The sequence below is a fragment of the Talpa occidentalis genome, unplaced genomic scaffold (assembly GCF_014898055.3).
Source record: "Talpa occidentalis isolate TD23 unplaced genomic scaffold, MPIMG_talOcc4v2.1 talOcc4.13, whole genome shotgun sequence".
NCBI lineage: Eukaryota > Metazoa > Chordata > Mammalia > Eulipotyphla > Talpidae > Talpa > Talpa occidentalis.
The window spans coordinates 69,799,610-69,827,609 of record NW_023601322.1 but is presented as its reverse complement, the minus strand read 5'-3'; the positions used below and the strand labels follow the sequence as shown (position 1 = coordinate 69,827,609).

The 28,000-nt window shown below is 36.1% G+C and overlaps 1 protein-coding gene across 1 annotated transcript; it reads left to right on the top strand.

Moving 5' to 3' along the window:
- The first annotated feature begins 1 nt into the window (after position 1).
- Positions 2-27,999, top strand: PKD2L2 (polycystin 2 like 2, transient receptor potential cation channel). The gene is made up of 15 exons (XM_037509246.2): positions 2-94; positions 775-870; positions 3,258-3,391; positions 4,852-5,108; positions 7,604-7,825; positions 11,201-11,429; positions 12,580-12,750; positions 13,469-13,650; positions 18,561-18,681; positions 19,625-19,726; positions 20,857-20,918; positions 21,110-21,164; positions 26,143-26,255; positions 26,635-26,739; positions 27,802-27,999. Exons 1-14 carry the CDS (start codon positions 64-66, stop codon positions 26,726-26,728), a joined length of 1,869 nt encoding a protein of 622 aa, XP_037365143.1. The 5' UTR covers positions 2-63; the 3' UTR covers positions 26,729-26,739; positions 27,802-27,999.
- The last annotated feature ends 1 nt before the right edge of the window (position 28,000 follows it).

Below are 28,000 nucleotides of genomic sequence, written 5' to 3'. Positions count from 1 at the left end.
TGTCTATTGCGCAGGCGCCGCAGAGTTAGGGCGCTCAAGGCGGCTTAGTGCATTGGGTCGGCCATGGCTGAGGCCTCACGGTGGCACAGAGGGGGTGAGCGGTGCTCCTCGGGGGTGGGTGTGGCAGGGCCCGTTTGGCAAGTCCACATTCTTTGGAAGGAACTCTGTCCCCAGTTATTCATGAGCGAGAAATGGCCTCTAGCACGTTGAGTCTAAAACTAGAGACGTGAAGACGAGAACACTGAAGCCCAACGGAGACATGGCGCCCGCCGTTGCCTGGGTCTCGAGCTGGGTGGGGTCATTGGCTGTGCAGTGGCCGTTTCTGAAGTCTTTTTTTTTTTGACCTTAGGGAATCGTGACCTTGACAGAACCGCAGGGTGAATGCTTTTTTCCCCTCTCAGCTGAAGCCAGCCATCCCAAGAAGTAGTTTTGCTAGGTGGAGATAAAAATTAGGGATAGATGAGGGCTGTTGTTTTGTGTTTTTGCTTTTACCTTTTAAGACTGAGCTGGTGAGTTGTAAAATTCATCAGTTTACACATTCGTTCACTGATTGCTTAGTTCATTAGTTGCATCTAAAATAATTGCCCATTTTCCCTCATGGGATAATGTTAGTAATTATTCCTTCCTCATAAAAGTGAGAATAAATAACCAGGAACTACTGGAACTTGCCTTCACATAGTGTAACAGCTATAAGTAGCTTTCTCCGTCATTGTTGTTTATATACAATGTAAATTACATAATAATTTTGGGGGAAATTTGTTTTGTATCTCACAGGGACTCCGAATCTGCGTTACAGAAAGGAACTAGAGATTAGAACCACACCTCAGGAGTTGTTACTCTACTTAATTTTTTTAATAGACCTATGTATATGTAAGTACACATGTAGATGAAGATTCTGAACTTAAAAGTTATGTAGACATAAAAAAGAACGCATAGTCTTTATGATACCTTTGATTTTCAGACTACTAAACGTCTCAAATAGGGTCTTTTTGACATCTTAAATTCACTTCAAATTGTTAAGGGACCTTAAGGTCAAAGATGTTATGAGAATTTTGCGGGTTTTTGCGTGAAAGAACTGGGGTGTTCGGGAGGGAGGATGAGAGGATTCACCGGAGACAGGGTGGGGAGCTAAAAAAGGCAGAAATTGGGCCTCCCCGGTGGCGCAGCAGTTGAGCGCTGGGTTGCGAAGCCGCCCGCAGCCTCTGCAGCGCCGGTTCGATCCCCGGCTGCTCCCCAGCCACCGGAGGAGGGTACCACATGGCGCGCAGACCTCTCCTGCCGCCCGCTGCTCCCCTCAGCAGTGTACTTCGGTCCTTCTGCCTGCTCTGCTCCCTGCTCTGGCTCTGGTGAATTCTCTCACCCTCCCGCACTTCTGACTGTACCCAGTGCTTGTATAAATAAATAAATATATTAAAAAAAAAATAAAAAAGGCAGAATGACGAAATACAATGCTGAGGGGAGCAGCGGGCAGGCGGGAGAGGTCCCTAGTGGTGGAATTGAACTCAGGCTGTAGTGCTGATAGCACTGAGACTGAACTTGTGGGCCACCAGGGAGGCCCTGTAATGAGAGGTTTTCATAGTCAATAATGATTAGGCTAATTATTCCTTTCAGTTGGCAATTTATCTTGAGTGTAATATTCCCTTGACTTGGCAATTCTAACTGGATTTCTTCTACAAGCCAGGTAGACACATTTACTCAGGTCATAGGTTGAACTACAAATGAGGCCAAAGAAGTTAGTCTTGGTAGCCAAGTTGTTCTTTCCCAAAGTCTATTGTTAATAGTAAAATAGGCTATTGTTGAGTAACAGGTATTATGGATCAATGGAAATCTTTAAGGATGTCCAGGAAAACTTCTCACCCTACATTCTTCCTATCTGTAGGTCATAGCATTGACTTAATCTGTGAAGGGCAGTATTAAGAGCATTTTGTCTTTAGAGCACCCAACATGCAGTAGATGTAAGTTCACCAGACTAACGTCATAGTGGTACAACCCTACATGCTGGCGTTTGTGTATCAAATAATTAATTAGTGTTCTATCAATTGTACAGGGTAAGTTTCAGACAGATTTTGACTAAAAAGACAACTATAAGTTACCTTAGACAACTACAACTATAAGTTAAGGTATCTTAGTCTGATTTTTAAATGTTTATTACATATTATTTGGGGAATGGAAAAATAGGGAAAGAATATTCATAATCCCATTATTTGGGGATTTAAAAAAAACCACCTTTTCATAATTAGGAAGAATTCAAAATAGTTTAAATCTCCAATGACAGAGGATTTAAGATTTGTTTACATGTGGTGAAATAATATGCAGTATTAAAGAATGACATAGACTCATTTGTGCCATGGAATGTTGTTGAAGCTAAATGGTTTTTTAAAATTACAGAACTTCTGGTGAGGAAAAAGGGAGATGTAATCTATACCCTGCTCTCAAACCCACCCACTCTACCTGGAAAGAGAAAGTAAAGAAGAATACTAATTTTTTTTTTTTTAATTCTTACCATATGCCAAAACACGTTTTAAATGTTTCAAAGGTGTTATCTCATTTTTCATGACAAAACTGAAGTAGGAATAATGCAATGTTATTTCAATTTAGAACATTTTTCAAAAAATAGGCAAAACTGAAAGAAACTAGTACCAAAAGATCACATATGATTCAGTTCATTTGAAATAGTCAGGACAGATTAATCTATAGACAGAAGTAGATTAGTCATTGTCCAGGGTTGGGAGGAGATACAGGGTGATGATTGTATATCACATGTATGTGAATATACTAAAAACTATTTAATTGTAAATGAGTGAATTATATGGGATATGAATTATAGTTCAGTAAGACTAAAAAAACCTCTCAGTTTCCTATCTTATAGGAAATAATATCCCTATAATTGGGCAGACTCAGACCTACCTATTTGAATACAAAGTGCATAGCATAACTACTCATATACCACATTCTATTGCCTACTCTTACTATGGAGAAAAAGCCAACTTGCATGCTAATATAATGTCTTATTTTTGTAAAAATGGTTGTTTTCTTTATAAAGGTGTGTTCATATAGAAAAGTATGAAGAATATGTGCCAAATCTAAATCTAGCAGTGGGATTTCATGCTTTGTATATTTCTATTTTAGTTTTTTTAATCATTAGACAAAACGATGTTGAGCTTTTCAAAACAAAATTGGCAACAAATTGTAAGTTCATTTTTAATATTGACAACTGAGTTTTTAAGTAAATTTTAAAACAAAAATTCTTCTCATAGTGACCTTTGGGATGGTAAACCCACATATGTATTACTTAAACAAAGTTATGTCATCTCTATTTTTGGATACTTCTGTGCCCGGTGATGAAAGAACCAGCTTTAGAGCTATTCGCAGCATAACTGATTTTTGGAAGGTAAGGTATTATGTAATTGTGGCTGAAGTAGCTTTAAATATTGCACCAACCCTGGTCACATATAGTAAACACCTGACACATATTTGCTGAAGGAATGAGTAAAAATGAATAAAAATAAACTGTTGGAAGCAGCCAACCACCAAGTATTTGATAACTCGCATTCTCAATGTGATAGAGGTTGTGTAGCTATTAAAAAAGGAGTATCATTTCTTTTAAAGTATCATTGAGTTTGGAAAATAGAAGACCTGCTTCTTAGGTAACATGTTAGGATCCAAAATTAGTCTATAATTGTGTATAGTGAAAACTACTATTAATTCCTTAAATTCTCTTTAAAGTGTATCCTATATAGTTTTTGGTGTGCAATCCTGCACAGTGTGTTTCAGTAATTTACAATATATAATAAAGAGTACATATATAAAATTAATTTATACTACCCTTAACTTTACAAAGTCATTCCTTTAGCATTGGAACAGACTTGTTTTTTTTTCATTACCCTTAGCAAGATGTTCACATTATAAGAGCATTATATATATAACAGCATATATTAAGAGAACAGCAGTTTCAGACATTCCATTTTTACAATCATTGGTGCACACAAGGAAGTTTTTCCAGAGGTGATGACAATTCAGTTGTGTTTCAAAGGATGATTAATAGAAGGGCATTCTAGGAAGAATAGATAATACTGTATTGTCTATGTAAGTAATTCTATATATGGAGCTATATCTAGCATTATAGACATAAAAAGGCATATAAACATAAATGTGGAAAATGCCAAATTGAATTGGACAGAGATTAAAATCATGAATGTCATGCCAGGAATTTGAAACTTCTCAAGGATACAAGATCGCTTTCTGAGAGTGAGAGGATAAGTAAGATGAGGACTAATGGTAAGAGCTCATTGGTTTAGACCAGGTGCCAGGTGGAATATAAAAGAAAGATAGGAAATTTTCCCTGATCTAAGGAATAGAATCCACCTTGCCTTTTTTTTTGGGGGGGGCGGCGTTAAGGGGGTAGTGCTGTCTGAAAGTAGTGCATGGCCACTGGCACAGGGAAAGGCAGGGATCCCTTAGGAACAGATAGGGGCAGCAGGGATAGCAGCCACCACTGCCAGAACTGGGAAGAGGGGCACATAGCCACAAAGTTATAATTTGTGGCTATGACTAGCTCTGATAACTCATATATTGTGGTACAATATCCCTCATAGAAGGGGAGAAGAAGAGTTATGAAATTAAGTTAATATTTGTCAAGTGCTTAGAGCAGTGCCTAGTGCATAGTAAGTGCTCAATAAATGTTAACTGTCTTCATTATCAACATTGTTATCATTACTATTGTTATTAAGTGGTGGCTTGGTCAACAATTTTCATACTTACCCTCAAAAATCTTAGAGATAACATTATGGATTCTTCTATACATTTCACATGAAAACATTTTTCCCGTAACACTTATCTTTCTAATTGAAGTTTATGGAAGGACCCCTTTTGGATGGTCTGTACTGGGACTCATGGTACACTAGCCAGAAAGTGTATGATTTCAAGAACAGCAGTCGCATCTACTATGAGAACATACTTTTAGGATTCCCTAGAGTTCGTCAATTAAAAGTTCGCAACGACACATGCAAGATTCATTCATCCTTTCAATCTTTGATGGATGAATGCTATGACAAATACACTAGTGGAAATGAAGACCTGGCTGACTTTGGCCTTCAAAAGGATACTGAGTAAGTAGTACAACATTACATTTAACTTTCTAGCACCTTGCCATTGTATCTTCTACAAGTGAAAATGTGTGTATTTTCCAAATAATACCAACAGGAATTAGGCAGGTATGGAGACTTTCATTAATAGCATCAATTGAAGACTCAAAACACTAGCAGTACTTAGAAATGGAAGAGTGAAACTTATTCTTTTTGCTTAACAAAGAATGTAATTTTTTTTTTTCACTGTATATGAAATGCTAAGACATAGACACAGGTCAAAGTGTCCATTTTTGGTTTTACAATATTCTGTTAATTAGCGTTTCTAGTCCGGCCAGACTCCCTAAAGCCCATGCCAAATGCTTCTTGGGATCTCCAGGAAATGTCTTAGGTGTGCTCTGCTGCTTTCCTCCTTTCTCTAGACTTGCCTGACTTCAGGCTTATCTTCTGTTGTTGCCAATACTCAACAGGGGCAGTAATGCCCTACAGGTACTGACTCTAATGATGCCTCAAAAAGATATTGTGATCATTGTTCCCCAAACTGCCTGAGGCTAATTCTGGTATAGACACATGTCTACATTTTATATCGAAAATAAGCCCCCTTATCATGGAAACTGCTGTTACCATTTCTTTTAGGGTCCTATGAAAATCGTTAGGGGCAGAGCATAAACCTTTTACAAACTATCACAGTAAAGTGAATATAAGGATCCACCTTTTCCTGCTTACATTCCCACTCTGCAGAAGCAGCCACTTTTAGCAATTTTGATTCTTTCTCCTGGTGCATACTTCTTGACTTTCTAAATAATATTTATATTGCTATTACTGGATTTTACAGTTTCATATATCTCTTGTCTCTCTCATGGAAAGTGTCATGTATCCCTCTTATACCACTCCCTCTATACACACTTTCTGTTCCCTTACCCTCTCAATATAATCATACCATAATTTTTTTGTTAATCATTAGTCAATGTTTATATTATAAATACTAATGACAATTAACATTTCCTTTCTTGAACTCCTTCCCTATACCCCACTAATCATTACTTTGTGGTTTTGTTGACCTGTTTTTGCTTTGTATGCAATTTTGGGTATTCTTGAGGACAACAAAGTGTATAGTTCCTATAAATCTAATAATTATGGTGACTCATCTTAAAATATTGCAGTACTATTCATTATTTCCCTTTCAACAAAAAATGATAAAATAAACCAATTATTTAATTACACATTTTAAATTGGAATGTCAAGACTGGTCTGTTATTCTAACATTCCAAATTCATATAACAACTACAAATAACTTAAATACAAAAATTAATACTATGAATTTGTGATTGTAATACCTGTCCTTTCCTAACAAAGTAAATCAATTTGTCCTCATTTGTCCATTTAAAATGTAACATTTAAAAAAATGGAATCTGGGCCTCCGCGGTGGCGCAGTGGTTGAGCGCTGGGTTGCGAAGCTGCCCGCGGCCTCTGCGGCGCCGGTTCGATCCCCGGCTGCTCCCCAGCCACTGGAGGAGGATCCCACATGGCGCGCAGACCTCTCCTGCCGCCCGCTGCTCCCCTCAGCAGTGTACTTCGGTCCTTCTGCCTGCTCTGCTCCCCGCTCTGGCTCTGGTGAATTCTCTCACCCTCCCGCGCTTCTGACTGTACCCAGTGCATGTATAAACAAAACAAACAAACAAATAAATAAATAAAAACATGCCTCTATAAAAAAAAATAATAATAAAAAAAATAAAAAAATGGAATCTAGGAGAGGGTTGGTATAATAAATTTTCTTGTTTCATTTTAAAATAAATAAATTTTTTAAAAAATTATCTGTTAAGTGGAAAACACTCAAAAATATAACTACAGATATTTCATTAAATATAAGTATTTTTTCTTAGTAATTATTCAAATCTGGGGGAACTGAACAGAAACTGAAATGGTCAAGGTCTTTTTATTTATCTCATAATCAAAAGTAGAAAGAATGGAAGCAAGATTTAGTTATGAACATTTTCTTTGATTTTTTTTGTTTTCATTAAAATAAGATTCCTATAAAGTAATATAGCTATTATAACAAAGTCTATTAAATGGGCTATTCAATTTATAAATGGTAGGTGACCTTTAGAAACCAGACTATAAAGCACCTTTTTCTCCATACTGAGACAGATATTTGTGAATCAAGACCTTTCATAACCATGTTCTACTCAAAGACTGAAGACCTCATAAGACAACATAATTAAAAAAAAATTAGTCATTTGCTAGATTTTAAGTACCCCCAAGGCAACAGATGGAGTAAAATTGTTTTTATTCATAGCATTTAGTCCTGTGTGTGGCCCCAAATAAACACTTCAAAAGGACAGAATATCAAATCTTTATCCTTTGAATTTAACCCTTAGCTCATCATCTTGCTTCAAAATTACTAAATGCTTATGAACTTAGTACTACTTTTTAAATTACTGCTTTTAAGCTGTAGTATTCTTAGACTATTTCTCAGTTAGGTTTTCTCATTTCTCCTTTATTCTTTTTGTACCTAACAGATGGAAGTATTCTTCTCCTGCTGTCAGCTCCCCTAGGCATTGGGGATTTGTTGGTGTTTACAAAAATGGGGGATATATTTTCACTTTATCAAGATCAAAATCTGAAACCAAAAACAAGTTCATTAATCTTCGACTGAACAGCTGGATCACAAGAGGAACTAGAGTTGTTTTTATTGATTTTTCTTTATACAATGCTAACGTAAATCTGTTTTGTATTATTAGGTGAGTGACTCAAAATCTTTTTTTAATTAATATTTTATTTTATATAATTCTTACATTTTTCATTTTTGCACAATGTATGCATTATCATTTTGGTTATATTCCCCATACAATTGCACCCCCCCCCTTATTTTGACCCTAGTCTTTCCTCTCCCCTTCCCTCCCCCCGCCGCCCCCTGTAATCCCTGTAATGTGTCTCTGGTTTATAGTTGCTTGTTGATTTTGATTTTTCTTTGTATTAATTAGTCTTTTTCCTGGTCCCTTATTTAGGTTTTCTAAATTCCTGCTATGTGTGACCATCCGGTATTTTTCTTTTTCTTTCTGAGTTATTTCGCTGAGCATGATCCCTTCTAGCTCCATCCATGTTGCTGAAAACTGCATGTGTTTATCTTTTTTGATTGCTGAGTAATATTCCATTGTGTATATGTACCACATCTTCTTGATCCAGTCATCTATTTTTGGGCATTTAGGTTGTTTCCATAGCTAAGCTATTGTAAATAGTGCTTCTATAAACATAGGGATGCAGGTGCCCTTTGGAATTAATGTTTCTGTGTCATTTGGGTAAATATCTGGGAGTAGAATTGCTGGATCATATGGAAGCTCTATGTTTAGTAGGTCAAGAAATCTCCACACAGCTCTCCATAGTGGTTGGACCAGTTTGCACTCCCACCAGCAATGCAGGAGAGTCCCTTTTTCTCTACAACCTCGCCAACATTTGTTGTTGCTAGTTTTTTTAATATGTACCATTCTCGCTGGTGTAAGATGGTATTCAAAATCTTTTTATTAGTTTATTCAATTTAAAAAGCATCCAGGACCCTCAATAGGGTTTCTATTTTGTGTGCATATTTGTACTGAGTAAAAATCATAAGCTTCAAAATTAATATTATATAGTTCAGCCAATAATGAAAAAGTAGATAAAATAATAACATATTCATTGTTTCATTATTTCAGAATACATTCAAGAATATAGAGAATTACATACATATATTAGTTTTAAATTACTTAGGATATTGTCATTCTTGAATTGCACAGAGCTAACATTTACTATTGATTTCTTCCTCTAAATTAGATCATTTGAATCTGCTGATATCCTTTCAGAATGAGCTTCTTTATTAAGTTATTCATTTTTGTTTCAAGAAGGAACAGTTCAAATTTCCTAGAAATGATGAGAGCCTATGGTGATATGCAAGTATGATCCCAGTTCTTCACATCTTTGCCATGCGGCCTCCCAGTCCCCTGTCATCCAGGGAGGGTGCATCTCCACAGCCCTTGATGCTCAACCTGTGACTTGCTTTGATTAATGGAGTGTTAGTGGATATGATGCAAGCAGAAATGAGTTTATACATTAAAACCTGCTGTCTTGCTCCTCCACCACTGCATGACTAGGTCAACTTGCACCCAAGAGGAAGGAAGAGGCACCATTTCATTAGGATGAAAAAGATTAAGAGAAAAACAAACCAGAGAAAAAAGTTCATTACATTAGTCTGATACCTCAGGTTATCTGCCTAATCAGGACCATACAAAATGATTTAGGCCTATGTTCCAGAATGAAACACTGCCAGAGGCACATTGGATCTACCTGGGGATTGAGTCAGCTTCCTCCAAGGGATCTGATAGTAGGCGGATGCCTAATACAATCAGGGTTCTGTTAGAAGAAATGGGATAATGACAATTAGATAGGCAAACAGTTACATTCACTCAAATCTCAGTGACCTACTTTTCTCTATGAAACTTACATGTTCATTCTGAATGGAATATGGAATTGGTGTTTACTCTGATTAGGGAGGGAATATTGTCCGTGTGACAGTGAAACACAACCATGGCCTTTAAAATTTATAAAGATGAGTAAAATTAATGAACTTAAGCAGCCAATGGACATTATCCTTTTTATAGTTCTTTCAGGGAATCAGAACTTTTTTTTTTTTAAGATTTATTTATTTATACGAGAACTGGGGTACAGGCCAGGGAGGGTGAGAGAATTCACCAGAGTCAGAGCAGAGAGCAGAACAGGCAGATGGACCGAAAGCACTGCTCAGGGGAGCAGCGGGCGAGACAGGAGAGGTCTGTTGTACCATGTGGGTATCTCCCTAGCCGGCCGGGAATCGAACCTGCACTGCAGAGGCTGCGGAAAGCCTCACAGTGCTGTGCTCAACCTGCTGCACCACTGGGGAGGCCCGAATCAGAGATTTCACCAATATTAATCACCCTTCCCAACAGTCTTGTTCAAGATAAAGTGAAGAATACAAATCATTTCTACGTCCTATATAAGAGTATAAACATTGGGGTAACTGGCTTAAAGTCATATGAAGGACTCCTTGTAGTACTAGACTAAGTCTAAATTTCCTGTCTCTAGGTTTTTGTTTATTCTGTTACCTCTTAAAATATTTTTTAAAAATTAAGTAGATTTGGAAACTATTAACTGGCAGTATAATCAGTATTTGTATGGAAGAAAATTGTTTTTCCAATTATGTTCCTTTTTGTATATCTGGCAAACTAACTGAATGCTGTATTTTCCTTTTTTGTTAGTCTACACTTCTGAGTTATTTCACTTCACTCCTTTATCCAACATTGTGCACTTATTTTGTGTAACTTGAAACAAATTGTTCTGGGTTCTATTTGTTAACTAGTTGTTTGGGTTTTGTTTGCAGTACCTTATTCCACTACCAATAAAATTTGCTAATAGCTTTAGTTAGGAATAATTACATCATAATGTTCTGTGGTGGAGATACTGGTTCATTAAATTACTACCAATTCTTAATTATCCTTGATCTTAGTTATCTGTATCCTGATTACACAGTAAGCAACTCAAAATCTTTTTATACTTAGTGTTGGAATAAATAAATCATTGTACCCAACAACCATTACCTAAAGCAAACAAAAAACATTTACTTTGTGATCTTGACATTTAGAAGTAAGAACTATCTCTGATAAGCTAAAAGAAAAGAATATATTTCCTTCCTCTGGAATAATCAAAAATTATGTTTGTATGGGGTGCTTGACTAATAACAGTAATTAACAGTATAGTATTTTCTCGAACATCATTTCATTCTCCTGTAGAGACAAATTAGTATTCACAGTGATGAATGAGCAATCTGGACACAAAATAGAGTGACTGTCTGGCTAAAAACACATCTTACTTTCTTGTTTTCATGGGTCTTTGACCACTGTGAATATTCAGAATACCAAAAAAATGGAGCCATTAAAAAGTAAGTCCTCTAGAAAATTTTTAATTGCATCCATGACCCCCAAAAAACATATTTTGTACAAAATAACTGATTATCATTAAAGTACATATCATCACTGATTAGAAATTTCACATTGAGTTAGATACTGAAATAACATGCCTGAAATGCAGTTTTCACAAACTTAATTTTACAGATTGGTGGCAGAATTCCCGGCAACTGGAGGAATCCTTACTTCATGGCAGTTTTACTCTGTGAAACTCCTCAGATATGTTACCTTCTATGATTATTTCATTGCTTCCTGTGAAATCACATTTTGTATTTTTCTTATTGTCTTCACGGCACAAGAAATCAAAAAAATAAGAGACTTTAAGTCTGCCTATTTCAAAAGTATTTGGAACTGGTTAGAACTGCTGCTATTGGTGGTAAGTGTATACTCCCATGTATGGGTGACGGGAATCACATCTGAACTCACCACAAAGGAGGCGAACAATAGCAGAGTTTGCTATTCATCTGGGATTTATTTTAAAAGCTACAAGTATCAAATCATAAAATGAACTGTGATGGTACATACTAATGGTGTGCCTCCAACAGGGTCTGTTTTGGGGTTTTGTTTAGTTTTTGAGAGCACCAGCATAAATCTAGAGGAATAGGTGACTCCACAGGCTTTATGATGTCCTGTGCAGTTGCCTAAATCTGCTTTCCTCCTCATACTGAATTTTGAACTAGTCAAAAGGCAAGCCTAGGCAGAATGCTGAAGGGGGCTTGAGAATCTTGATCGTAGTTTGAGAGGACCCAGATTAGGGAAATAGTCCCTGGAAGAAACACCTGAAACTGCCAGTTCTGGTCACTAGAACATACTAAAAATAAAGACAGAGCTATAGGCAGGGAAGTGGTAAGAGGTTGGTCTTAGGTAAAATGAACAAACATTTCTGGTTTATACAATCTAGTCTTTCACCCTCACTAGCCCTTAGTTACAGCCAATCCAGCATATAAACCTGGTTTTCCAAAACCAGATTGAAAGTTTCTGAGTCAGAAAGTACACCATCTGCACCTCTGGTATATCCAGTAATATTGAAGTATGGTATAGCATTAAATGTTTAACTGAGTATTTCAGGCAAAAGAAATCAAAGGAAAGTTTTTGTGACTATGTAAAGCTCTGATACTTAAGGTGACCTCATTCTGAAATCCTGTTCTGAAAGGTTGTTAAAGGTCTCTATGGGGGCTTGTTTTGGGGGAATGGTAAAATTCTTTTCTTGTATTACATGATGGGAAAGATTAAGCTTTATGGAGCAGAAGCCCTTACAGCCTCTTCAGAATTATAATCATTTCATATGTTTGTGTGTTCTGACTCAAAGAAACAAGCAGGCAGATAGATTAGATGGTCAGGTGATAATTACTTTTCTCTTATGTTACCTTAAACATACGTAAGTTGAGACTTTTATTTATGTAAAAACACATATCTTTCCTTTTTCTTAAATATTTGATTAACTTTTTAATGTTTTTCTGCATAGGTTGCAGAAGGTCTAGAGTAGAAATAGTCTCTAATTTAACCCTTCTTCTTTTCCCATTTAGTTGTGTTTTGTGGCCATTTTCTTCAATGCATACTGTAATATACAAACTTTTCTCTTACTTGGACAGTTATTAAAAAATTCTGAAAAATATTCAGATTTCTATTTTCTTGCATACTGGCAAGTTTATTACAACAATATAATTGCTGTTACCATCTTCTTTGCATGGATAAAGGTATTTATATTACATTCAATACAACTGATTAAATATACTATTTCATTATATTAGATGGCATAATGGGAACTTAAACTAAAGTCATGAAAAACAGAAGAATTTTCTTAATTATAAGGTAAATTGCTGTTACCATCTTCTTTGCATGGATAAAGGTATTTATATTACATTCAATACAACTGATTAAATAATATACTATTTCATTATATTAGATGGCATAATGGGAACTTAAACTTTAAAGTCATGAAAAACAGAAGAATTTTCTTAATTATAAGGTAAAGTAAAAGTAGTTCAGCTCACCATATGACTTCTCTCATGGTATATAAGAAAACTAACAGAGGAATTAAATAAACTTTTCAAACTATAAGACTAATTAGTGGTTAGCATAAGGGAAGACGTCAGGGCAGTGGGGTCTTTGGGACAAAGGGGACAATCATGAAGGACAGAACTGGACTTCCAGTGGTGAACTTAATGTTGATTTTTAATGATGCACCTGAAAATGTCCTAATGCAATCTAACTTAAATAAAAAGAAAGGAAAAGAGTACGTCGTACTTAAAAAAAAAGGTAGTTTAGCCTTATAATGTTGCTGGAAAATCCCTAAATACCCTTGTCATTAAGCACCTCCCTTAATTTGAAGTAGATTTCTTCTGACATTAACTTATTCTAAGTAACTATAATCTGTGATATTTTCCTATTTCAATTCACTTTGTTCTTTTTCAGATATTCAAATTCATAAACTTTAATAAGACAATGTCTCAGCTGTCATCCACCTTGTCCCGCTGTTTCAAAGACATAATAGGATTTGCCATCATGTTTTTTATCATATTCTTTGCTTACGCTCAATTAGGATATCTTGCTTTTGGATCACAGGTTGATGACTTTTCCACTTTCCAAAATTCCATGTAAGCTCTTAGTATAAATGTAATGATAATTTCTGGTTTGTAACAACAAAAAAAAAATCATGAACAGGTCTACGAAAAGGGTAACACAGCTTTAACAAATTTAAACGTGGGTTGATATTTTCACTGACAACAAAATAGCTCTCACACTCAAAGTATGGTTTGGCATGAAAAGATCCAAATGGATAGTGAAGCCTATTTTTAACTTTTACTGGGTCAAGTTAGGAAAATAATTTTTTTTGTTTCTTACTGGAAGTAAAAATTTTACCTAACAGAAATTGGTCACTAGCTATTTAACCTTTTTAGTCCTTATTTTCTTTATCTGTAAACAAAGAGGCTGGACTAGTTCACTCCCAAAGATCCTTTCCAAATTCAAACAACCTGTAAGTTAAGAAGTCTAATTAACTTATCCGAAATGAATTCTGTTTGTAGACCCAACAACTTCTTGGTCCTTTGCTAGGATCTTAACTCAAGTGGTACTTACTAACTTAGTAGTATTGGTACCGAGTATAAATGCAGTAACTAACATACCTGGGAAATTTGTCTTACCTTGAATAGTTGGGAAGAAAGGAAGTATGTCACACAATAAACAGGTAGAGAACTTTGGAATGGGTTAGTTAGAGGACCTCTGCTTTTGCTAATTATGTGATAGGTTATTCAGATCAACCTTCTCTTCAGGACAATTTAAAATGTTGCATGAAATACAAGAAACTCTATAAAGAACTAACAAAAAAATGAGTAATAAGTAGACCAAAATCAGAAGGGGGAACCCAGAGAAGCAAGACCCATACCCAAAGATACTTTTACCCTGAAGTGTTTTTTTAACTTTTTTTTTTTTGTGCTAAACAATACAAGATTTAAATTTTGCCATCCTTATACATAGTTCATCGATATTAACTAATTCACACTGTACAACCACCCTTTTCCAGAACTCTCTTCATCTTGCAAAACTAAAACTCTATACCCATTAAATAACTCACTGTTCTCTACCTTTCCCCAAGCCCTCGCAACAATCATTCTACTTTCTGTCTACAGTTTTGATTACTAGGTACCTAATGCAGTTGTACCATACTTATCTTTTCGTGACTGATTTATTTCACTTAACATAATGTCTTCGAGATTCACGTCAGAATGTCCTTGCTCTTTAAGACTGAATATTCCATTGTATGTATATACCACATTTTGTATATCTGTCATCTGTTAGGGAACACTTGGAGGGTGAACAGTGCTATTACTGATGCTACTATCTTTTTCAAGACCCTGCTTTCAATTCTTTTCTGATATATATGCAGAGATGGAATTGCTGGGTCATACTATAATTCTGTGTTGAGGGTTTTTTTGGAACTGGCATACTGCTTTTGATAGCAACATTATCATTTCACATTCCCACTAACAGTAAACACAAGTTCTAACTTCTCCACCTCTTCACCAGTAATTGCTTTTTTTTGGATTTTTTTTTTAAAAGATTTATTTATTTGTTTATACAAGCACTGGGTACAGTCAGAAGCATGGGAGGGTGAGAGAATTCACCAGAGCCAGAGCGGGGAACAGAACAGGGAGCCTGACGAAATACACTGCTGAGGGGAGCAGCAGGCGCAACAGGAGAGGTCTGTGTCGCCATGTGGGACCCTTGCCCGGTGGCCAGGGATCGAACCAGTGCTGCAGAGGCTGCAGGCAGCTTCACAGCCCAGTGCTCAACCGCTGCGCCACTGGGGAGGCCCTGGATTTTTTTTAAAATAGTTATCCTAACAGGTATGACATGATCTTGTAGTTTTAATTTGCATCACCCCAGTGATTAATGATAATTAAACATCCTTTCATGTGTTTATGCATTTGTTGGTCCACTTGACGATGCTCTGTTCACTTTTCTTTAATCTTCTTTCTTTCTGAGCCGAAGACAATATTTTCAATTGTTCTGTCTCAAGTGTGCTATTTTTTTATTCTGCCTAATCAAATCTTCCTTTGAATCCCTGTAGTGAACTTTGCATTTCAGCTGTACTTTTCAGCTCTAGAATTTCTTTTTGGTTTCTTCATAGGATTCTCTTTTTTTTTTTTTTTAAGATTTATTTATTTATACAAGTACTTCAGGAGGGTGAGAGAATTCACCAGAGCCAGAGTAGGGAGCAGAACAGGCAGAAGGACTGAAGTACACTGCTGAGGGGAGCAGTGGGCAGCAGGAGAGGTCAGCACGCCATGTGGGACCCTCGCCTGGTGGCCGGGGATCGAACCAGTGCTGCAGAGGCTGCAGGCAACTTTGCAGCCCAGCGCTCAACTGCTGTGCCACCAGGAGAGGCCCTCTTCATAGGATTTCTATTTGATATTTCCATTTTGTTCTTACATCATATTGGTAACTCTAGAAATCAGACTCTCTCTTCTCAAGGGTTTGTTGTTTTTTGGTTTTGTATTTTATTGTTGTCAGATGTCTCTGTGCTAGGGGCCAGGCCGAAGTGTGAACTTCTCAGGTCTTTCCTCAACCCATGGCTTTCCTTGGGCATAGTGACCTTCTGATTTCCTCTGTATAGGCAGCTGCATTTGAATGTCCTAGTCTTTAATATCTGGCTCCCAAAATGGGAAAAAGAGAAAAATAAAGGAGGGAAGGGCACTGGTCCTTTAAATTCCAAACATTGCTCCAGCAATCAGAGCACTGCCCAAGATGTTGGGAGTACAAGGTCTTAAATGCCCTGTGTCTGGCTTTATTGGCCATGATAGCCCAAGGAATCTCAATTTGAATTTGGATTAAAATGGTCTCAGGCTAGAATGCTTGCATGCACCACAGAATTGAACAAAAAACCTCTCTGGACAAAGTTATCTAATCCTTAAATTCAAGTAATTTTTAAAATTTAAAATCCTTAAATGTAAAATCCTTAAATTGCTTCTACAAGTAATTTTAAAATATAATTGAAGGTTATTTGAACATAACCTGATACACAAGGGGGAAAAAAAGCATAAGCAAGAACCAGGTATAATAGAAACACTGATTTCAGATACTAATCAAGCAATATTTACGACATAGAGAAAATTAAAGATATCTTCAGAGAACAGGATGTATAAAATGTGACTTACTTGAAAAAAGTATCAAAAAGAATTCTAGAGCTGAAAACTATAGTAGTTGTCATTAAAATCTGGTCAACAGGTTTGACTGCAAATAATACAGATAAAGAATAAAGTGAAAATAGGTCAAAAATTATTTTAAAATGTGATACACACAAAATATTAGGAGATGGTATGAGACATGAAGGATAGACTGAGAAGAGAGTTTAGGAGTTACAGAAGGAGAGTGAAATAGAGGCAATATTTGGAGAAGTCTTAGGAACAGTGATTACCCAATTACACCTCCAAGTGAGAAACTAGAAAGTCTTATTAACACAAATAGTACAATATTATGGAAAAAATCTTATTAGCTATTTTAATTCACTAAGAGAAAACTTTAGAAAATTAGCAGTAGTATCAAAACATTACAATAGTTTTTTCCAATGTAGCACTATATACTAAAGGATCATAGGTTCCTTTTATTTTTTTTAAATTTTTTTTTTTAATTTGAAGTCTGTCCCTTTGACTTTATTGGAAAGGTTCTTATAATATTAGTTACATAAAAATGATGCTTGAATTTTAAGCATCAGCATTTTTAACATATATTTTTTAATTTTATACTTTTTTTACATTATTTTTCATTCTTGCGCAATGCTTTTAGATTGAAAAAAAGGGGATAAATTAAACTCCAATTAAGATAAAAATGACGGGGCCTCCCTGGTGGCGCTGGGTTGCGAAGCTGTCCGCAGCCTCTGCTGCGCCGGTTTGATCCCCCGCCACCGGCGAAGGTCCCACATGGTGCAACAGACCTCTGCCATGCCCGCTGCTCCCCTCAGCAGTGTATTTCATCAGTCTGCCTGCTCTGCTCTCCCCTCTGGCTCTGGTGATTTCTGTCAACTTCCTGCACTTCTGACTGGACCCAGTGCTTGTATAAATAAATAAATCTTTAAAAAAAGAGAGAGAGAAATGACAATATCACTGTATTTGAAGTTTCCAGTTCCTATGTGATTTTATCAGTAAATCATTTTTTTAAATTCTTAGTATTATTTTCACTTTCCTAACAGAAAAGGACAAAATGGCAGCTTTAGTTAATGAGCTAATTTCTGAAGAGAATGGAGCCTTTAACTTACCATTTCTTATATATGACAAATGAAGTTGAAAGATCAAATTAGAAACAACAGAGCCTTTTACTGTTCTATGCCAGAGAGAAAAAAAGATACTTGATTTGTTGAAACTTGAGTATTGTTCCCATTCAGCATATCTTTTGGTTGGAGCATTACAAACTTATATTAAGAACTGGATAAATATTTTAAGGTATGACTTAGTCAGGTCTTGGTTATTGGTGAAATTCCAGTTAACTCTGAGACCTAGGACTCCAAGTAGCCTATTTCTTTGAATACATTTTCTTCCTTCATTGTAGACAGCCCTATGTGCCTTCATGTGATTGGCAAAATCAACAAGGAAAAAAGAAGTGTTCTCCTTTTTGACTGACCAACCAATCATGCAAACTATCTACAAAATATTAAAAATTCCTTGCCAGATTTCCCTTTATAATAAAGAATTGGTACACATAACTTACAATATGTCCATGGTATGTCTGGCAATGCCACTGCAAATTAATGGTAAGAAAAGAGTTCAAGTTAAGAAATATTAATTCTACCTCCACAACCACTATAAACTCATTCAAAGCATTTTAATTTTTCATTTTTAAAATAAAGGTTTATAAAATGCCACTTTACAACAAAACCAAGTTTTTATAGTAATTGAGAGAATGAAATAAACTTCAGGACCATGCTCCCAAATACATTAGTAACCCCCATCAATTGTCACATAATGTGTGAAGGATTAGAATATTCTGATATTTTTCTTTCTTTCCATTAAAGATTTGCACAATTTCGAATTGTTCTTGGAGATTTTAATTTTGCTGGTATTCAGCAAGTCAGTCGTGTCTTGGGACCCATTTACTTCGTCACTTTCATCTTTTTTGTGTTCTTTGTCCTGCTGGTAAGAATAAACACTTGCTCTTTTTTTTTTTCTTAATCTTTTAGAAAAATAAAATTACTTAGAAGAAATTATGGTATCACAGCTTAGCTGTCAGAACACTTTACATTATTAAGAATGATGTGACTCCCTAGTAATCAGGTTCCCTAGTCCAGTGTCTACATGTTTTCATGTTGCCCAGTGGCGATTATGACCTCTCTAGTTACCATCTGGGTGTTAACTGTGTTGGAGATGTGCTGACTCTTTCACATATAGAACTTGAATGCCCAGGTCTCTCCATCCTTAGACATCCCATACATTAGGTATGAATTTGGCCATTAATATTCTGCCCATATGGTTTTTGGCTGTTACAGCTGAAAGCTCACGGGGTGGGTCTCTCACATATGCTCAGGACAAAGCTTCTTGGCCTCCAGAACCTTGTCTTCTTCAAGGTACTGCTACTCCTCTAGAAAAAAATTTTGGGGACACATGTAGCAGTTATCCCCTAGAGGGGGCAGCATCCTCAGGATGACAGAGTTGAGCCACAGTGAAGGTGGAGAGGTGGACTGGGGGATCAGGGGTAATCAGAGTACTGTCTCTCCACAATTTTGTTTTCTGGATGTTAGCAGTCATTGGCATCTCAGTGAGAGTGTGCACTTAACTTCTATGGATTTTTTTAAAACCACCTTTCTAAACAGGTAATTACATTATTTTTTTTCTGATATGAAATATTTGCAATGACTATAAGGAGCCAGTTCATGTGCAGTATTTTCCATTCTGCTTTTCTCATTTACCATAAATGTATTTTCATATCCACACACTATACATCCCCATTCTATATTGTAGGCTACAGAACAATCTTTATATTGATGTTAAATTTTTAACCTAATTTTTAAAATCCAAGCATTTGTCACTAATACTTAAACTAAAATTTTATTAAAGCTGTTGTTTGAATATTTCTCCTCAGAACATGTTCTTGGCTATAATTAATAACACCTATTCTGAAGTGAAAGCTGATTATTCATTAGGCAGAAGGCCAGACTTTGAACTTGGTAAAATGATTAAAAAGGTATGTCAATTTTTTCCCCTAATTAAATTTTCTCAGCTTATACTCTTGTAGTTTAAGTAACATTTAAACCCCACATGGTAGTGGTTTTCTGGTCCAGTGTTTTGTCACTGGGCTTAAGTGACATTTGCTCTTTGGGATTAAAAATATGTCCAAAATTATTTCAGAGTTCAATGTATCTAATAGTAACTGAGCTATTCACTAAATGCAAAGCACTGTTGGTATTACAGTAAAACTCTTTCAAATTAGATGCTGGTAAATTTCTCCTAACAATCTAAACTCAGAACTCCGTGTCTTCCACTTTTCCTGTTTCTCTTAAGGGCAACACTCTTTTTCTCAGTTACCTGACACAAAACCTTGGATTTTTTAAATTTCCTTGTTCTGTTGCCAATGCATGTTTACGGTTCAATTGCTCACAATTGTGGAAGTCAAGCACACTTTGAATTCTACTACCACTACATTAGGGCCTTGAGTACCTTTCACCCAGACTTCCGTAGCCTCTTCTACATGCCAGTCCAGCTGATTGTATGACTTCTCTACTAAAATTTTTCAGTCTTTTTTCCCCTCCCATTCCCTCCCTTGACATTCTATTCTTCCCGACAGAGTGGACTCTTCCTTGACCTCTGGACATCTACCTCACTTTGACTAATAGCAGTCATGCCGTGCCATCTGCCACCTCTGTAACCTCACGGCTCTCATCACAGCACTTCACATAAGAAAGGTCCTAATAGCTGTGGGCTTTAGTAGGGTTTACTCTGTCCAAGAACTTACCTATAAAAGAAAACTATTAAGATGTCCCCTAATTGCTTTGTGTTTTCCTTATCATTTGTCTCTTCATTTCATTGGATGTGTTAAATTGTTAACATCCTTAATGCAACAAATGTTAATGCTTTCAAAAGATTTTTTTCAAGGTCAAATGTGATGCCTCCAAGAGTGCCCTTTTCTTTTTCACCAGCAGATCAGAAACCTTGAGTGATGACAAAGTGAAAGAAGGATAATCATTAACACGTGCCTCCAGATTTCTTTAGTAGTCCATAGAGATAAGCATATCATATTTCCATTATCTTGATCAAAAATTAACACAATGGGATATATTTTTGATTAACTTCTAAACTGTCTTTCATTATGTCCAGAGTTACAACAATGTTCTCGAAAAACTCAGACTAAAGAAACCCAAAAAGGATGAAGACAAAAGGTAACATGAATTTTTTTCCCAGCTAGAAATGTGATACTTGGGAGAACTTATTAATGACATTTTTCCAAATAATTAGATTATGAGAAAGAACAAAAATGCACTCCAGATCCTTACTGTACATCTGATTGTATTTTACGCTGGCAGTTTCCTATTACTGTCATATGTCTCTGATTTTTATTTTATACTTTCAGTATGAAAACGGGGGATTTGGCTGAAAAAGCCAGAAGAGAAGGCTTTGATGAAAAGGTAAAATTTTAATTTTCTCATAAAGAATAATTTTAGTTAAAATGTGCTTTAAAAAAAAAATTGTAAGATTCAATTTGCATTTCTGAGAGCAGCAATTGACACCTCCAAATATTTCTCCCAAGATCTAGATCCTTTCCTGTTTAGGACAAACCATTTGGATTTTATATGCTCCATCTCATGTTATTGCTCTCAGCAGATAAATTAGTCTTACAGGTACACTCACTGAGGATTATCACATATGGTTCAGTGAGTATATGCTATTCAGATAATTATATAATTTATCTTTTATAATCATTACCGTGATAAATCACTTTAATTTTTATATTTCAAAATCTGTATCTTATATTTAACAAATGATTTATTTAAAAATGATTGTAAAGGGCCTCCCCTGGTGGTGCAGCTGTTGAGCGCTGGCTGGGCTGCGAAGCTGCTCACAGCCTCTGCAGCACTGGCTCAATTCCCAGCCGCCAGCAAGGGTCCCACATGGCACGACAGACCTTTCCTGTCTCGCCCGCTGCTCCCCTCAGCAGTGTATTTCGTCAGTCTGCCTGTTCTGTTCCCTGCTCTGGCTCTGGTGAATTCTCTCACCCTCCTGCGCTTCTGACTGTACCCAGTGCTTGTATAAATAAATAAATAAATCTTAAAAAAAAATTATAAAGCAAACCCCTACATACTGTAATGTCATAATTTTTAAAAAATGTATGTTGTTTTTTTTGAAGATTTATTTATTTATACAAGAACTGGGGTACAATCAGAGGCGTGAGAGGGTGACAGAATTCACCAGAGATAGATCGGGGAGTAGAACAGGCAGACAGACCGAAGACACTGCTGAGGGCGAGGCAGGAGAGGTCTGCTGCACCATGTGGGTTTCTCCCTGGGAAATCAAACAGGAAGCAAACCCACGCTGCAGAGGCTGCAGACAGCTTCACAGCAGGGCCCTCAACCCGCTGCACCAGAAAAAAAACCAACAGAACAATGTTCTACCCCTTCTGGTTGTTCCTCATCCTTTGTAACATTGCTGCCAAAGATTCATAACATAATGAAACGTCACACAAAACTGAGATAGTCTGCAAAGTAACTGGCCTGCATTCTTCAAAACTGTCAAAGCTATGAAAGTCAAGATAATGCTAAGAACTATGCCAGACAGAATGAAATTAAATGACAAGTAAATATAATGTACAATCCTGGACTGGGTCCTTTTATAGTAAAGGGCATCACTGAAAAAACTGGTATTATTTGAATAAGGAACTTAGAATTTGATATAATAATATATTGACATAAAATTTCTGATTCTGATTGTTGTATGATAATCATAAAGGAAAACATCTTTGTATGCAGAAAATATACACTAAAGGATTCAGGGACAGGGCCCTCCTTGGTGGCCTAGGGGTTAAGTCTCAGCACTATCACTGCTAGGGCTGAGTTCAATCCCCAACCAGGGAGCTAAAACACATGGTGCAGAAGACCTCTGCTGTCTGGTCCTCTGCTCACTGCAGTAGTGTATTTCAGCAAATCTACCTGTTCTGCTCCCCACTCTGTCTTTGGTGAGTCCTCTCACCACCGCACCTCACCCCTGGCACCTCTGGCCTACACCCCAATTAAAAAAAAAAAAAAATTCAGGGACAAAGGGGCATTCATGTTGACAAATTCAAATACTTTTAGAGAATAAATGTGTATTATTTTTGTAACTTTCCCCTGAGTTTGATATTATTTAAATATTTATGATTCTATAAGCCATTTCTGAATTAAAAAACATTTTTTTTTTTAAGTTTATTTATACAAGAACTGGGGTATAGGCCAGATGTGCGGGAGGGTGAGAGGATTCACCAGAGACAAAGCCGGGAACAGAACAGGCAGAATGACTGAAATACACTGCTGAGGGGAGCAGCGGACATCTCCGAGGCCAGCAGGGATCGAACCAGCACTGCAGAGGCTGTGGACAGCTTCACAGCACTGTGCTGAACTGCCTGCACCACCAGAGAGGCCAAACAATATACATTTAAAGATATACTGTGTACCTGGAAAAAAACTACCTAGAATAACACAAGACTTGTGACAACTTGTTTACTTGTGTAAACAAGTAAAATTTGGGTTTAAGTAAAAGGAAAAGACAATCAGGCTAATAGGACAACATCCAACACTGTAAGTCAATAGAAGAATACATATAGTATATTTCAGGAGAGAAAAATGTAAACCATGAATTTTTTAAGAATAAAGGTTCAAACAGTTTTGAGTACTACTGTATTCCTGAGGATTCTACAAGAGGATAAGCTTCAGCAAACCAGGGATGGTTGGAGAAATTGTGGAAAAACAGAGAGTGATACAACATAAAAGCTTCAGTGACTGGTTCACATATAATAGCTAAAAGTTAAAGAACATTATTTAGAATTAATAACCAAAAAGCAGCTTTCACACATTTAATATTCGGTTGTTGGAAAAGTCATCATGCATTAACACATAAGATATTGTTTTACTGAGTTATAACCCATTTTTCCCACATTTTAGCATCTCTGAAATCAAGCCTCGCCTTGTGTTTGACAGTGTTTCATTGGCAGCATTTTTCCCTTAAGTGGTTTGGGTCCTGGTTGAGGGAACCAAAGCAAGAGAGGGCAGATTCCGGGCATATAGAGATAGCTGAATAAAGACAAACCACTAAAACAAAAACACATACAACATGCTAAGGGGCAGAAGTACCAAAAAAATAAGAACTGAAAATATACCACACAGTAAAAAACTTGAAAAATGTAACATAAATATTATGCTATAACTCTAGCCAGATAGTTGTGATATTCAGTAAAGGCAAATAATCCTAATTTATTTAAAAAGCACATATTTTCCAATTGAATCACACAGCAATGTCTAATTCTACACTATACACTAAAATATATACCTAAAACAAAATGATTCAAAAAAGTTAAATATGAAAGCATGAGCACAGTTATTAATATGCCAGCAAAAGCTACCAGGGGGCACATCTAAGTTAAAGTACAATTCTAGACAAAAACTCGACATGAAGGGAGCTTTATAAAGATAAGATCAACTTTAATAGCTGATTACTATGCACCAAATAATATGGCATCAACTTCCACAAAGATAAAACTATTAGATTTATAAAATGAGAAATAAGAACAATACTAAAATCAGAGAACAGATTAAGGAAAATTAAAGGGTAAAGAAGACCAAAACAATATATTGAATTAGGCAATCTTAGAGTTAGGCATACTCTCAAAAGATACAGCTGCTTTTCAAAAACCCATTCATGAAAACTGAATATATATTAGGCCACAAAGAAAATCTCAAATTCAAAACTGTAGATAATGTGTGAAAAATTCTCTGAAAACAACACAAAAATATATTAACCAAAATAGAAAATGAAAATCCTTTAATAAGAAATTTTAAATGGTCTTTTGAACAATTCTTATATCAAAGAGAAAATATAACATTGCAGAATTCCTAAAAAAAAAAAAAAAATTAAAAACACTATAGCAGAATCTAAAGATAAAATCAAAGAAAACCCAGAGGAAATTAATAACCTCAAATTTATTAATAAAAATCAAAGACTGGAAAGAATTTTAGCATGTGACTCAAAAAAAATTAGAATAAGTAAACAGAAATAAGACCAAAGAAAAGCAGAATGAATTAGAAACAAAATAGTAGTATAAATAAAAAGGCTACTTCTATCAGTAAAAAGAAACTACAACCCAGTAAATAGAATAAACACAGAGATTATAATGGGGGAAATCATCAAGAAACAGAAGGAATTAAAAACTATCATTGAAAGTGAAGACATATCACATTCAGACTATCAGAATTCACTACATCTCATTATTATTCATGATTAAAATATCCATACAATCCAAAGCAATCTACAGATTCAGTTCAATCCCCATCAGATTTCCAGTAACCTTTCCTTACAGTCCTCTAATATCTCAGAATTCTCTATAGCAAATCCCCTTCCTAAATTATCTAATGTGGTTTCTTTCTCTGACTGTGCCCTGATAAATACTTGACTGCAAATGGCAAGGAGGTCCTTCAAAGAAACTCTCATAAATAGAATCCTTCTATTCAGGATTGAAAGTCATCTTTTCCTACTTCAGATATGTTGAAGATAGACGCTGCTATAATACTTTCTCAGACCAGATCAGCACACATTCATCAGGTAAACAGCATATAAACTTAAGCATCACCATCTCTTCCAAGGAAGGAATTCAGAACCCTTATTAAAAGACATCCACATTGTTACCTATGACATACCACATTGTTTCCCTGCAGGAGCAGGGAAATTTCATATTAATTGAGAAGTCTTTGAATCACATCTTCCTCCAAGATTGTCCCTATTTCCCACAATGCACAGGGCGTTTTTTCTGAAATTGGGAAAAAAGGTATTTGGGTGCCATTAAGGACAAAACACAGGATCCTTTAAGATCAGAGAAAGGTGCAGCAATAAAAATTTTCTGGAACGAGCTTATAAATTGATATAGATTGAACATACAGATTGATTCAGTAATTAAGAAGAGGCAATTGGAGTAAGGTAAGAGTAGGAGTCTCCATGAGAAGCAAATACCCACAGATGTACTCTGAAGTACATTTCCTTCTTTCAAGTACGGCAATACAGAAAAAAAAAATCTCAGCTTTGGTCAAGTAAAGGAAAAAAATCAGGAAACTACTCAGCTGGAAGTGCAGAGGGAAAGAGTCAGTGAAACAAGAATTCACTGTCCATATTTACAAGTCACAATAATAAAAATAATAATCAGCACCCTAACTCTGCTATGCAGTTCTTACACCAACCTCTGAAGTAACTCTGCTGATGCAAAGACCTAAAAACAGGCAAAGCAAAAAGCCAACTGGTCTCAAAACCACAACCCTGGAGAGAATAGTTTAAGATTCTCAACACTGTAATGCTTGTGTGCCAAAGACCTTAAGTAGAGAAAAACTGATAAAAAAAATTGCAGCCTGGACTTTTCCTCTAACTTGACAGGAGATTCAAAGTGCAGAGCAGATGAAAAAATGGAAAGAGAGGCTTGAGAAAAAGTATTATTCTGCAGAAATTCAAGATGACTACCAGCCTGTCACTCATCAAGAGTTTCGAGAGTAAGTATGTGTTCTAACCAGAGAACTATAGGGTATCATCAGATGGGGGTTAGAGACATGGGTTATGCACATTACTCTCCTGAACCCACCACCTTATTCTGTTGAGATGCCACATTTTTAAACTTTTTACCCAACTTTAACATTAAACAGAAAGTGCAAGACTCTAAGGAGAACAATTTCTTTTATTCATATGGCTCTAAACAATTGAAACTATCATATGCACCTGTTACCAAAGCAAATACTGTTCTCCACAGTTTTAGAATATTAGATTCACCACTGGCCATACTAGGCAGTTTTAAGAGCTTAAAATTCTTTGTTCCCACTCACATGAAAGTATGCTACTGACTCATTCTTTACTTCCTCCTAAATAATCCTCTAGACTCTTTTTATATGCCGTGGAACTGGAGAAAGAATTACACTATGTCAGTTTGAAACTAAACCGAGTGATGAGAAAGGTTTCAGCTCTACAGTAAGACAAATGGAGGTGAGACTCTGTGATGCATTGAGCATTTCTAACAAAGATTTATTTTATATTTCCTAAACTTGTCCCAACTTTAGGAAGGCTTTAAAAGCACTGAAACACATATTATTGAGCTATCATCGGGGATGATAATCATCAAATGATTTCTGAGAATCAAGTGCCCCTGAATAGGTGTCAATATACAATCACACTGTAAGCCTCCCAAGTATACCCACACTGATAAACAAAAAGGATTTTATAATGAGATTTATTATTAAATTCTAGGAATGCAAAGGGACAAGAACAATATAATATAGTTCATAAGGTATATCTCTAATTAATAGTCCAATAATTAGGTAGACAAAGGCAATTTTCTCAGTGTGACACAGAGTTTAAGAACTGTTGGTGCTCTTATCATGTAGCATGTTCTGACTTACTCTCCATAAATTACTAAATGCTTAGGATTCTTGAAAACCATTATATACAGCTCCAAGTAAAATAATCTCACCTCTATTCTTCTCAATTTGAAGTTTCCTGAAAATAGCTGAAATGCAGATGAACAAACTTCCCAACAACCCACGGAAATTTCACTAGTATCTTCAAACTGGAAATTCATCTAGACAATTTCTAAAGTGGCACACTGAAAGTTCCCCAAAGGTGCTTCTCCTCAACTATTTTAAATGCAAATATACTTAAAAAAAATTAAAAGGCAAGGCAGGATTATCAGGGTGATAAGTCATGTTTGGCAAGTGTAGGGTGCTGCAAATGTCCTGCTTAGATTGCTGGAAAGCTGTGCATAGCTAACATTTTGGAAACTGGAAGAAAATAATTCTAATTTTTCTAGGTTACATAAGCCCTCATAGAAGAGCAATGTGTTGTCTTAACCCAAATATCATCACTTGACCACAAACTCAACTTTCACATTGGTGTTCAATAATTGTCCCTAGATTTAAAAACTTGAATAAAGGAATTTAAAAATTTACCTACCTTCCTCAGGCCAAGCTCTATTCTTAAGAGATTGCATATCAAAATTTCTTCAAAGGATAAGAAGAAATGCTGACTATTCTCTCTGCATCTTCTCCCTAGATTTCTACAAGGAAATCAACAACATGGCCTTATTTTACACCCCCCTGACCTGTAGGCAGCCACGAGCTATCCTCTCCACATGGTCCTGGCTGGGATAATTCAAAGACTTGAGATCATTAAGACAAGGGAACACCTGAGGTCTCCATTTTTTCTCTTTTAACATGTAGTGGGAAAATAAATAAAACATTTTCCGTGACTT